We start from the raw sequence: 12,418 nt of genomic DNA on the forward strand, positions 1-12,418 counted from the left end.
TCAACTCGAGAAATAAAAACTCTGATAAAATACTCTGTAATACTTTCCACTTCAGGCTTAGCTCATCCCTCCTTCCTATTATTTTTTCTTTTTTAGATTTTTTTAAATACTTCCATTAGTCAGACTGATTACATGTGCTAAAGTAAGTTCTCAAAACCAACCGAAGAACGTCATGTACTCAACTGAGCCTCATTTCAGTGTTTTAGTTAAAATTAGCAAAGCAATGCCCAAGTTTCTTAAGGAGAAGGAAGGTTGAGATAGATATTCAAAGCAGACTTGATAAAACTAAGCTCCTACTTCAACATCAGAAAACAACTCCCCTTTCAACTGAGAATACACAGTAACCGCTAGACATCACTCAGGCAGTTCAGGACAACAGGGAACACAGCAGCACAGAGCTTTTGCAATGTAAGAACAGAAAACTACCTTTAACATTTAATTGAATTCTACTGCAACAGCATATCAGACCCCCTTTAAAGGATTCACAAAGAACGAGACAGAAGAACATTATCAATCTGCATAAAACATGACAAGTTACACAATAGTAACTTTTATAAAGGAAGGTAGAGGCAGAAAACTGAAAAAGAGGAAACCAATACTAATGAATTTGGAAATTCACACACACAAAAAATACAGGTGAAGGTTAAAATCACAAAATTCACAATTCTCAGATTCAAAAAGGTCTGATTCGTATCCCTGGAGGACGAGCACTCTGACACAGCATCAGGACTAGACTCTCATACTCCCTCCTAGACATCTTTGACACCGGCCCCAGTCAGAAAGGAGGACACTAAGCTAACAAAACCTTTCAACTGGAGTGGACTACCTTAGTAAGACAAAATACGCAGCCAGAATAACTGACATAATAAGGAAAAATAGAATCAATAGCTAGGCAACCAAGGCACTGACTTACATATTCCAGGAAACAGCAATGTTGCGCATAAGACAATATGAGTAAGTCTGGTGTATGCCTGTATGCACTATTTATACACACTACACCCTTTATGTTAGCAAAAATAGAAGGAGCCAAGCATCTTCTGTCAAGCAACCAAACTGACAAGTGATAAAAAGCTATGAAAACTGAAAAACTGCAAGAAAACAAAGGGAAAGAAGATACCAGAACTAAACCTCCAGCCAAGTAAAATACAGGTTAGAAGGCAGAGCATGACGTTGACCAGTTGAATGCTCTAACAACACAGTTTGATTTCTCTCACCTACCACGTTCTCTCTGTTCCTCCTTCACTTACAGAAAAATGGGAAATTATGATCTCAGTCCCAATGACCACAGCACTGATTTAACTACAGATGCTGATTATACCATTGTAATATCAAGCTAATCCATCCTTTCATTGGAAAATAATTCCATTATCATTCAGAAAAATAAAATTCGGGTGTTTCTTAACTATGTCTTTAGGGCAGATACTAGCACACAGCTATGCTTGCGTTACTGCTGCCCAACAGGTACAGGACTTGAAAAACATACTTACAAGGACAGATCCAGCTTTTTTCTGTATAAAATGACCTAAGACAGAGCTGCTCTGAGTAGCTGCCTGTATTATGTTTAGAGATTTTTGCTATTAAAGTAATAATTCAGTTTACATACTGAAAAAAAACCCAGTTACTCTATTTCAGACTATTCTCATTCCATGGCAGTGGATGTTTTCTTAATCAGCTCTGCAAATGTTCTATTGCAGCAGCTTTTCAGTTGTGCATACCCTTGCGGATAACACACAACTGAAATTCGTCAATAAATTCAACAGTGTTCCATGCAAATATCTGTGTTGCCAAAAAACCCCATGTTTTTCATTAAAAAGATGACAGTGTAACTTAACTTGAATTCTTCGTAATTGTTTAAAAAGCAAAGACTAACATAGTTTCAAGGTGTTCGACACAACATCTACACTCACAAATAGGGAGTGAAACAGGCAATGGTGAGCTGAAGTTGATATAATGAAAGGCAGGGTTGAGTTTCTTCATAGATTGTTTCAGCATATCTGTATGAGCTTTACATAACACTCTCATCACCACAGTGGCAACCTAAAAAAGTCAGAATTCTTTTTTCCCTGAACTTAAAAGACCTGAAATATAAGTAATTTATATGTGACAGTAATATATGTTCTACAGTAAGTTAATAAGTAGCAGAGGTGATGTTGTAGCTGTTGTTAAGGGAATACACAGTCATTTCTCTCCAGAAAATGATTTAAAAAATTAAAAATTAATAATAAAAAGGAGATTCAAAAGCTGCCATTTGCACACATAGGAGAATACAACTGGGGGGAAATGCAAAGGGCTAAGGATCAAATTAGTAGCAACATTAACCACCATTAAGTTCTCCTTTAAAGATGGATTTAGAACCTTCGAACTACAAATGCAACTCGTTAACTATGCGCTACAAAGGTTTTATGTACAACATTGTTCTAATGTATTCAAGCATTTCAGTTTTCTGAAGAAGCTCATAAACTACAGCTCGGGCACCCAGAGAGCCGCAGCTAGATCATTTTAACCCTCCAAAACTCACGGTTAAACTTCATCTACAGAAAGAAACCCAAAGAAACCTACACACAAACATGCATGCAAACACTTCCCTGCGCCCATAAAACCCAACTTTATGTCTCCATTAACAGCCTCCTTATCTTTAATACTGCAGAACTAATGTATTACTTAAAGAATTCCCTTGTTTTAAGTCTTCTGTCATCCACACAGCACAGCTTATAGTAACTGTATTCTAAAATAACCCCATTCACAGTTGTTTGAAACCATTATATGACTTTAGAAAGTAAAATGTATAACCTCTTACCTGAGCATGAAAATTTGACATAGTCGTTGTCTCTATATCTTTCTTTCCCAAAATCTCCATTTTCACTGGTGAATTGGGAAAATTAAACGAAAAGTAGTCTAAAAAGTCAGGTAAATAAGTAGCTGCCCCATGAACAATACCCATTACATAGTAAGCTGCACAGTTTTCATTTTCACTAAAAACCAGACCCACAAACTCTTCTGCAAATCTCTCCATCTCCACAGGAGACAAGTGGGAGAGTTCATTACTGTAGGCATGGATAACTGATGCACCTCCGTTAGGCTGGTGCTCAATATGAATCAGCTGTTTGAACTCCAATGTGTCCAACCTTTTGAGTTTATTTTGAACCCGTGGCTCCTTTAACGAGACAAATGGAAACTCACTGTTCTCTGGTATCTTGGACTCACAGTCCTTCTTGGGATCCATATTTTTCCCATTGAAATCCTTAAGATGATCATCTATGATGCCTTTGGCTTCCTGATCCTCAATATCAGAAACCAATCCTGAGCAGATGGTCTGAATAGATTTGCTGTACATTTTTGGACGCTTCCTCTTCTCATTCTCTTTATGTTTCTTTTTCTTTTTCTTCTTAACTTTTTTAATCTGTAGCTCTTCTGCATTAGTTTTTGGTTTCTCCTTCCCACCTGTTGAGAAGAAGGAAAGATCTCTTAAGTATCTTCATATACAAAATATGTATTTAAAGACTAAGATCTGAAGTCACCAAATCCCTCACAGCAGCACACAAAGACCAGAGTACTGAGGATCACAACATGCATCTTACTGAAAATGAGCAATGAGAGACTCCTGCCATGTTTACAAAGTTTCCCAGGGCTGCTTTCATCATGAGTCACAAGCCTTAAACATACCCTTTAACTGATCATCAGCAGTTACTGCACTAGAAAGTTCAGCCATTGTATGACAGCTGTCAAAAGAGGTTTAGGAACAGTCAATGAGTATCAGTCATCATCAGTCAGCTGCTCACAAGATGCCACTGCCAGAACCTACCTTGTCAGATGGCTTTACGTGGTCATTCTTCCAGAACTAAACAAACTGATGAAATACACCTGGAAATATCTGAAACCTGACCCCATGCTTCTCAAAAAAATCAACATAAACCAAACAGAACATGAAAAAACCCCACCACAATCAACCACCAAAACCTTACAAACCACACTAGCTTCAAGTTTATATAATATGCGAGCTGCACTGAAAACAAACTGTAATGGCCTAAAGCCAAAAAGTATTCATTTGGGGATAATATGTTCAAATGATTCCCAAGGTAAGCATTCTCTCTTGTAAAGTGTTTTTCTTCAAGTGCTTTTGGGGCGTATTTGCAAGCAATAAAGGTGGTAGGCAAGGAGACTTCTGTCACTACACTGCCCTAATATCACACCAGTTGGAATCACTTCCCAATTTGATAAATCAAATAACTGGGCACATTACAGTGCAAAATTATATTCACAACAAGCGGCTCAAGATCAGCAGGTTCAGCCACAGAAGTTTAGTCTTGCAGTGAAATACCCAGTTTCTAAGTAATCTCAAACTGACAGGAGTTGTTAGCCAGTCTCTACTACTATGCTGTAGTGGACTATTTTCAGCTTCCAATCCTCAGCCCAAGTAATTCACACGAGTCTTTAAAAAAAACTCACAACTGTGGTGCATGGAATGACACATTCTTGCTGATAATTAAGAGGTTTGGATATGGAAGCTACAGACACTGGAAAAGAGAACAAGCAATTACGACACTTGCCTCTGAGCCTCTTGAGGTTTGTGACAGCCGCTACATACCTCTGGGATTTCTGAAGTGGGGGCAGGCGAGCTAGTTATCTCTTCAGCTTCTATTTTCTCCTCTTGTAAGGGCAAAGAAGTGCCCTGAGGTCACTTATTTCTTACTTAGCCCAAACAAGGAAGTGGTCTCTAGGATTTCTTAAGCTAATCCACACAGTTAAGAGCTACAAAGGCTTCCTTCACTCTAAATCAGATTGAACATAGCATACTGTGTAAGCACAATTTCACTTTTACGCCAAAAGGCACAGCATCCTCATGAAAATCTGTCCTTTCACCAGGCTAAATCTAATGTAAAACCAGTGTGAGATTCTGCAACAGGACTGCTTCGTCTGGTAGACGGAATATTCACCACTTCTTTGTTAACATCTCCTTCTGCCACAAGCATCTTTAAATCCAGGAGGCATGGAAAGAGCAGAAACGTGTACAAGCAAAATACCTCAACCTTAGAGGAGTCCTGAAAATAGTTCATTGAGGGTGCCAGGATCCTGGAGAGAAATGTCACCACCTGACAAAAATCACCTGCTGCTCACATTCTGGGTATTGTAATGGTGGCATTACAGCACCAGCTCCATTCAGTTTATAACAGTGAGAAGTTCCATATTATAGGCTTAGAAACCTCAATCCAAACTTCAAAATACAACCTACAGAATAGACAATCTTTTCCCTCCTCCTGACTGCAGGAATACACAACCAGAAAGCATTCAAGAGTCTACAAGTATTTCAAACTCTTAAAAATGTTTTAACTTACCATTTTAAAACTGTTTCATTCTAAATATGAAAATTCATTGCTATACTGACAGATATCATTGTCAGCATTTACAGATACTAGTTTGAATATAGAAAATATGGAATTAAAGCACTGAATGCTGCAGCAAGGTGAGGCAGGGGAAAGCAGGGGTTACCTGTCGGCCCACTTCACTTGCTCTCAAATGGAGCTCAGATTTTTGTATGGACCAATCACTCAGATCTGGGACTTCATGCATGGCAGGGAAAGGAAGTATACTCATATTTGTTCGGGTACAATCAGCAATAACATAACTGGCAACAAGTACAACCACTTCTAAGTTTAAAGCAAGAAGCTATTTGCCACAGTAAGAGCCAAACTGCTCTCTCATACTTCAGTATGTCTGTCACAAGAAGGAAGATTATCTGGTTTCTCCTTTCAATCTGTCCCATTCCCCGCCTTTGATTAGATCTTACAACAAGTTTTACTGACTAACAATCAACTTCATTCAGCTGGTCTATACTTTAGTAGTTTTGTAACCTTAAAAGTGTTTGGGTTTTCGTGTTTTGGGGTTTGTTTTTTGCCTAGTTGCAACTGTGAAATACATTAAGTGATGGATTAAAAAACCAGCCACCACATATTACGGGAAGAGCTGAACGAAGCTGATTGTTAGTTAGTAGAACTTATCAATGTCAAACAGACAGAATATAAATCAGTGTCAAATGATGCAAAGTTCACATAAACAGATCCAAAAAAGTTTGCACTCAAAACCTGTTGTAAAAATATGTTTTAGTTAACTTGGTATACACCTACGTAAGTACTCAAAGCCTTCTGAGGAGGAATTACACCAAGACATCTTTGAAGTGAAGAACATTTATCACTCTCTGTGCGTGTTTTCACACCATCTCCATGAAACTTTCAGAATGGAAAAAAAGCTCTTAACCACAGCATAAAGATACTTCTTTTTCTGGTATCCAACACAGTTCTCCTTCCAGCTTGAAATTTTCTGTTCAGCTTTAAATACAAATATTTTAATAATATAGACTGCTTTGACTTTTGACCACAGGCTACAAGGGTTACTCCATCTACACATATATCAAGTCTTAGAGTTCATCAGTACACACTTTCCCAAATCATGGGAAGCTGCAAAAACGGTGCACACAACTTGGAACCAAGTAAATATTCACTAGCAGCCTCTCATCTCTGAATGCAGCTCTTTTGTCTCTCACAGACCTTTCTGGATGTCTATATACCATAAAGGATAGAATTGAGGCCATTTTTAACTCTGGAACACCTGCAAACCAAGAGAGCAACAACCACTGAAGGAACAAAAGGCTGTATAACAACAACCACCAGAAGATCTGTGATGGGAAGGAGCAGAGCCCCCTGGACTGCTACTTGCAACTGGGAACAGAGTTAGAAAAATCTAATTGGGGAATGTCTGAGCAGAAATGGAAAGATAACGTCTTCAAAAACTGATCAGTTGTTTTGAGCCTTTTTCAAATTCACACATGCTTATGCTACTGCATACACAAGACAAATTCCATCAAGAACTCTACTTCATTTTCACACTGGCAGCAAATGATGTACTTAAGAAAAAGTATTTTTGGATACTTTGGACACTGTATTTCATAAAGAAAATTGTATTTGTGTTATTATATTAAATTGAATACTGAAAGACTGGAAAAATTATAAATTCATAATTATTTGTTCAGCCTTCAAATGTGAATATATGATGCAGCTCAGCAACCTAAGAGATCATGGGTACGGATGGGTGGAGTCCAATTCCCCACTCTCCTCTGCCACTGCTCCTGGCACACAGGCCTGCCCCATTCCTGGTACTGACTGACTGCTGCTCCTCTGATTGCACAGCAAATTGACTTAACTTAATGGCTCAGCAGAAAACCATTCACTTTGCTGCTAGATTAGTGAGCAGAATTGGTTCACAGCATTGCCAGAAAGGAAACAAAACATGGAGATCACAGAGAGCAGGCAATGAGGAATGGCAAAACCCACCCCTCATCAGGTGCAGCAAACCACTTGATCTGCTGAGCTACACTGCCCACACCACCTTCATCCATCCACTCCGAGCACTGAACAAGGCTGACATTTTAAGGGTAAAGAAAAATCCCGTGGCCACACACAACACTGCCTTAACACATATACAAGACAGGACCAGTTTCCTAGCAATCTTTAATAGTGTTCAAGGCCAGGCTGGATGGGGCTCTGAAGCAACCTGGTCTAGTGGAAAGTGTCCCGCCCATGGCAGGGGGCATGGGACTAGGTGATCTTTAAGATCCCTTCCAACCCAAACCATTCTGTGATTCTATGATTCTATGAAAGTTTCCTAACCCAAAAGTTTGAACTTTTAAATTTAACATTCAACTTACACAATTTACCTTTGTAAAGGTAACATTCTAGCACATTTAACTGTAACATGGGTCAGACTACCATTTCTTCCCTCTGTCCCTCATCACAGTGACTGGGTGATGCTGTGCAGTGCTTCTTTCCAATCCTATTTTGACATCAACATATGCCCAACTTGAGAATATTTGTGTTCAATTATATTTGCATAAAGCCAAAGTTTTCCTGAGGAATACAAACACAAAATGGAAAAATAATTTCTAGAATTAGTATTTCTCAGTAAAGCTTGAACAGAATTTCACAGAATGAGGAGGAGGCACATTTCTAGCCTAAGGCTTTTCTGCTCTGCTGCATTTCAAAGATCCACTCTGAAGTAGGTGTTTAAAGCTGCTCCGAAGTTGCAAAGATTTCAACAGCAAAAGGAATTACTTGCTGAAATACTGAGATTGCTATCAGCAATGCCCAATGAAGTACTTTCAACTTATTCTTCTTTTCCATTAGCTGTAGAAAGGAGCAGAAATGCACTCATTCACTCACTCCTCTGCTGCATATATCGAAATACTTTAAAGCAAAATGTGCTGCTTCTTCCAAAACCAATAATGCTGCTTTGACACTTGGCCATTAGACAGGGAAGAGCAGCTGCCTCCCATGCCTCCCTAGGGCAGTTAATCAAGTTGCCTCACAGATGAACAGAATTTGGTGAAAACATAAGCAAGCAATCCAAAAGGCTAAATAGAGATCCAAACCCTGCAAGACTCAGCTATCCAAACTAGCTCTGTTTTAAGCCAGACTTGGCAGCAGCAGTGCAGTGCTTAATGGAAGCTAACTTATTTCACCCCTCAAGTAGTTACTATTGAGGCATGCACTCCCAAAACCTTTAAGAGAGGTGTTTCAGAAAGTCCTCACCAGCAACCACAATAAAGGTGTGCACGTGCATATAGCCACATACAACTGCTGGAACCTAATTTCAGCCAAGACAGTAGCCATTCTGAAGTGCATGGTGCCTTGCACCTCAGAACATGCAGAGACTGATTTAGACAAGCACAGCTACCAAAACACAGAGAAACAAAAGCTTTTTCCACTGTGTGATTCAGAAACATAAAAAGAAATTAGAAGAATGGCAATCTGTGTTCATTCTGTTCATGCATGCCCATGCTCAGCAATAACAGAACTACCTCTAAACAACTTCTAATCATCTTCTAGGCCTTACACGTCACAAATACTTCTGCCACTGCATACAGCTACATAATAAGTAGATCTTTCAAGGAAACTCAGTAATATATTTCTTTGGTGCTACAATATCCCTGTCACAGCACAGGACCTATTACTATAAGGACTGAGATTCAGAACTGTTCAAATATTATACATGTAAGACAATGCTCTGTATTACTAGATGGTACATACCCGTAATTTGAACTGATACTAGACAGCCTGAACTTTGGTAACCACAGATTCCTTCCAAGTGTGAGTTTTTACAAGAAGAAAACTCAGAAAGTAGCTGCAAGTTTATTTTATGTTGTGCTTTGTCCATGAGATCATTTGATCTCAAATTCTATGTCGGCAGAGGCCATGAAGCTTTTACTTCATTCAGTTGTTCTAACTAGAGCTGTGTTTCTCAACTTTGAGCTCACAGCACCCAAAATTATTAAGAGGGAAACTTCAGAAGTTTAAAAAACCCCACAATTAGTAACACTAAATTGTTCTTTCCCACAGTTTTCCAGCTGACAGTAGCAGTAAACAACAAACGTTTGTAACTGCAGACAGTAAAGTCAGTTTTCACTTCCTCACTTTACGAGGACTCAGTCACTAAAATTTAAGAGAGCTGAGAAGCACTTGGCATGGGGTAAGAGCACAGAGGAAAGAACGTCAACACAGAGGAGCCTGAACAGAGACGTTTCCTAGATTTTCCAACTGACCAGGATGATAGGAACACACCATCCCACTCCTTGTTCTGTGGCACATGAAAAGTCACAGCAGTATCAACCAGCTGCAGGGATACTGCTTATTCTGCAGCGAGAGACCAGCCTGTTGGCAGCTATAAAACATCACTAAATCTTTGGCTTGGTGCTGTACAAACTATCTCCTACTGCAGCACCATGAGATGTCCTGCCCAGTACCTTCCAGTAAGGGGATAGGTAAGAGGTAACCTCCGAACAGTGCTCTTCACCTTCTACCCATAGTCCACATGGCCAGACACATGACTCGAGCACTTTGTAGCATTCTCACTGCAACTGAGACTAAAGCTACTGACATATTAGAAATTTATGATGACTCAGCTCTGCTACAGCTCTTCAGGCCGAGTCTTTAAATAGCCAACACAGAAATCCCAGTTCAAACCACAGAAACATCCCCTCCTGGATCTTGCAACGAGTTTTAAAGTTCATCACTACAAACAACGGAAAAACAGCTTAGAACAGGAGCAGCCAAGACACCACTCACCAAGCAGTAAATAAATAAAATACGCAGTCAGAGAGAGCACAAGTGTTCTCGGATCGCTGCCACTTACAGTAGCAAAAAGAAAAACCTTGAGAAGCCTTTCGGATTCTAAGAAACCCTCAAGTTTGTACCAGCAGATAGCGAAGTAACAGAATTTTCCATTTTAACATAATATATCATGTGTTCTAAATTTATTTTATGTTATTTTCAGTAAAGATGATTTTATATAAACATTTGAGGAGTTAATGAAAAACCTATTACAAAATAGTTCAAAAGGATTAGAACAACTTCCTGATAGAGTTAAAACACGCACGGGGAATTCTGAACAGACGGGAAATGCAGAGTCACTGTGCAAATAAGGAGAATGAGCAAGCTCAGCTGCTGACAGGTTGTAAAGCTAATAGCCCATGTGCTGAAAACAAACATAACTTCAAGGTGTCTCTGTACACAGCCCAGCAAACAACCCAAACAGCAGGAGCACGACTGAGAACTGACAACTATCTTGTTCTGTTTATAGGCTTAAAAGCTTAACTATTAAACATCAGAAGAGTCAAGCCTAAAATACATCAAATAATCCTATTTTATGTTGTCTCAGCCTTCCTGGAAGTTGAACAGTCACAACCACCTTGAGAACAGCAACTTAGAAAGTGCCACTTAGAGGCATACAAACGCGGGATGTGATAAAAGTTGCTCCGAGGATACAGGTTGACTTCTACCATGTTTAGCTCATTACTGTAACTCTCTTACCCATCAGAGCCACACAGGAAGATCCCAACCTGCCTCCTCCTATACCCTTTCCAACAACTGCACTTATCATTAAAGCTTCAATGGGATGTTGTAAGATAAGCAGGGATTTATAAAGTGATAAATAAAAAATATAAAGCTCTAAAATATTTTCAGTTCATTCTTCTACAACAGTCTGAAAAGACAAAGTCTGCAAACAGTCTCTGGAGCCTGGTCACCTGAGTTACCATGTGAAATATATATACATACAATTATAGATTAACTACTTTATGTACTTCATAAAAGTATCTCAAAAAGCAGCAACCTATTATTCCTTCCATAGTTCTAAATCTCTACTCTCCAAGTAAGTTAATATCCAAAATAAAAAAGATAACAGAAATCCCACCTAAACTGAAAGCAAGGATAAGAACTTGGTGGAAGGGGAAGGTGTAAGAGAGACCAAAATTATAGGTCTGCATATGAGAACAAGAATCTGTAAGAGAAATCAATGCAGGACACACAATTTTTGTGTAGTTCCATGTGCCTAGATCTTAAAATACACTTTAGGGTGAAGAAGTGCCAATTTAATCATCTTAATTCAATGAAGCCTTCCACTTCAACCAGCAAAGTCAGCAAACACTCTCCTCTACCAGCACTTTTCACCCTAGTACAGAAGAACTTTAAAGAGAGTTAACCCGCACAGCAGCAGACCTCTTTTCTGAACTGACCATCATCTGTGGCATCAAAATTAGCCCTGAAACCCACTTCACATACAAAATACAATCACAGGGCAAAAGAAAAATGTTCTGTGCACCCAGCCTAGCAACTTACCCAGAGCCATTTACTAGTAGTAAGCTGGAGGCAAAACAGTGTTTTCAAAGGAAGAGCTCCTGTAAATGTGACAGCATTGCAATTCCCTCTGAAGTCCTATCTTTGAATTCCTTGTCTTTGAAACAAAGTAATTAAAAACCTACAATTATTTCCACAGTCTTCACCATAAAAAGAAGTTCCAAATAATACATGAGCATATGCTACACACACAGCCTATCGTACCCCAGTCTTCAGATCAGTATTTCAGATCTCTTCCAACCAAAAAAAAAAAAAAAGAAAAATCATATGGAAACCTTTTAACCTGCACAGATTTTGCAGGCACCGGTAGAAAAAGAGGTGATTTTTGCTTTTCATTGATGTGCCAGAAGTTTTTGCTTCAAGCCCCAGACCCCATCTCCAGCAAGACACGCTTCAAAGCTGCTCCAGCAGAGCTCTCCCTCCAGGTGCCCCAGCCCAAAGCAGCACGTTCTGACAGCATCTGGCCCTGCCTGGACAACAGCAGGCACTGCTCGAGTCCAGCCAACTGAATGTACTAAGGGAACAGGAATAGTAACAGATGCAGCAGCAACTTTAGGGGTAGAAATGAATCAGCCACGTAAAGGGATGGGAAGGAACCAGGAGCAAGCAGCAGCAAAGACATCTCCAGGGAACTTGGAAAAGTGATCACCTGGCTACACGCAGAGGTAAGCAAATGATTTAATGCATTTTTTCTGATAAAGGTTTGAGGCCCACTGGAGCTCAGATGAGCCTTGTTC

At 39.4% G+C, this 12,418-nt stretch overlaps 1 protein-coding gene across 3 annotated transcripts in view; it reads right to left on the minus strand.

Moving 5' to 3' along the window:
* RSBN1L (round spermatid basic protein 1 like) overlaps positions 1-12,418 on the minus strand; it is a 56,855-nt gene that overhangs the window by 23,332 nt on the left and 21,105 nt on the right. For 2 of the 3 annotated variants that reach the window (XM_030478043.1, XM_030478044.1), the window contains one exon: positions 2,798-3,441. In XM_030478043.1, coding sequence (XP_030333903.1) covers positions 2,798-3,441 — 644 coding nt within the window. The remainder of the gene's footprint in view (positions 1-2,797; positions 3,442-12,418) is intronic. The other variant, XM_030478045.1, reaches the window with a different exon arrangement.

This window comes from Strigops habroptila, chromosome 3 (genome assembly GCF_004027225.2).
Source record: "Strigops habroptila isolate Jane chromosome 3, bStrHab1.2.pri, whole genome shotgun sequence".
Lineage (NCBI taxonomy): Eukaryota > Metazoa > Chordata > Aves > Psittaciformes > Psittacidae > Strigops > Strigops habroptila.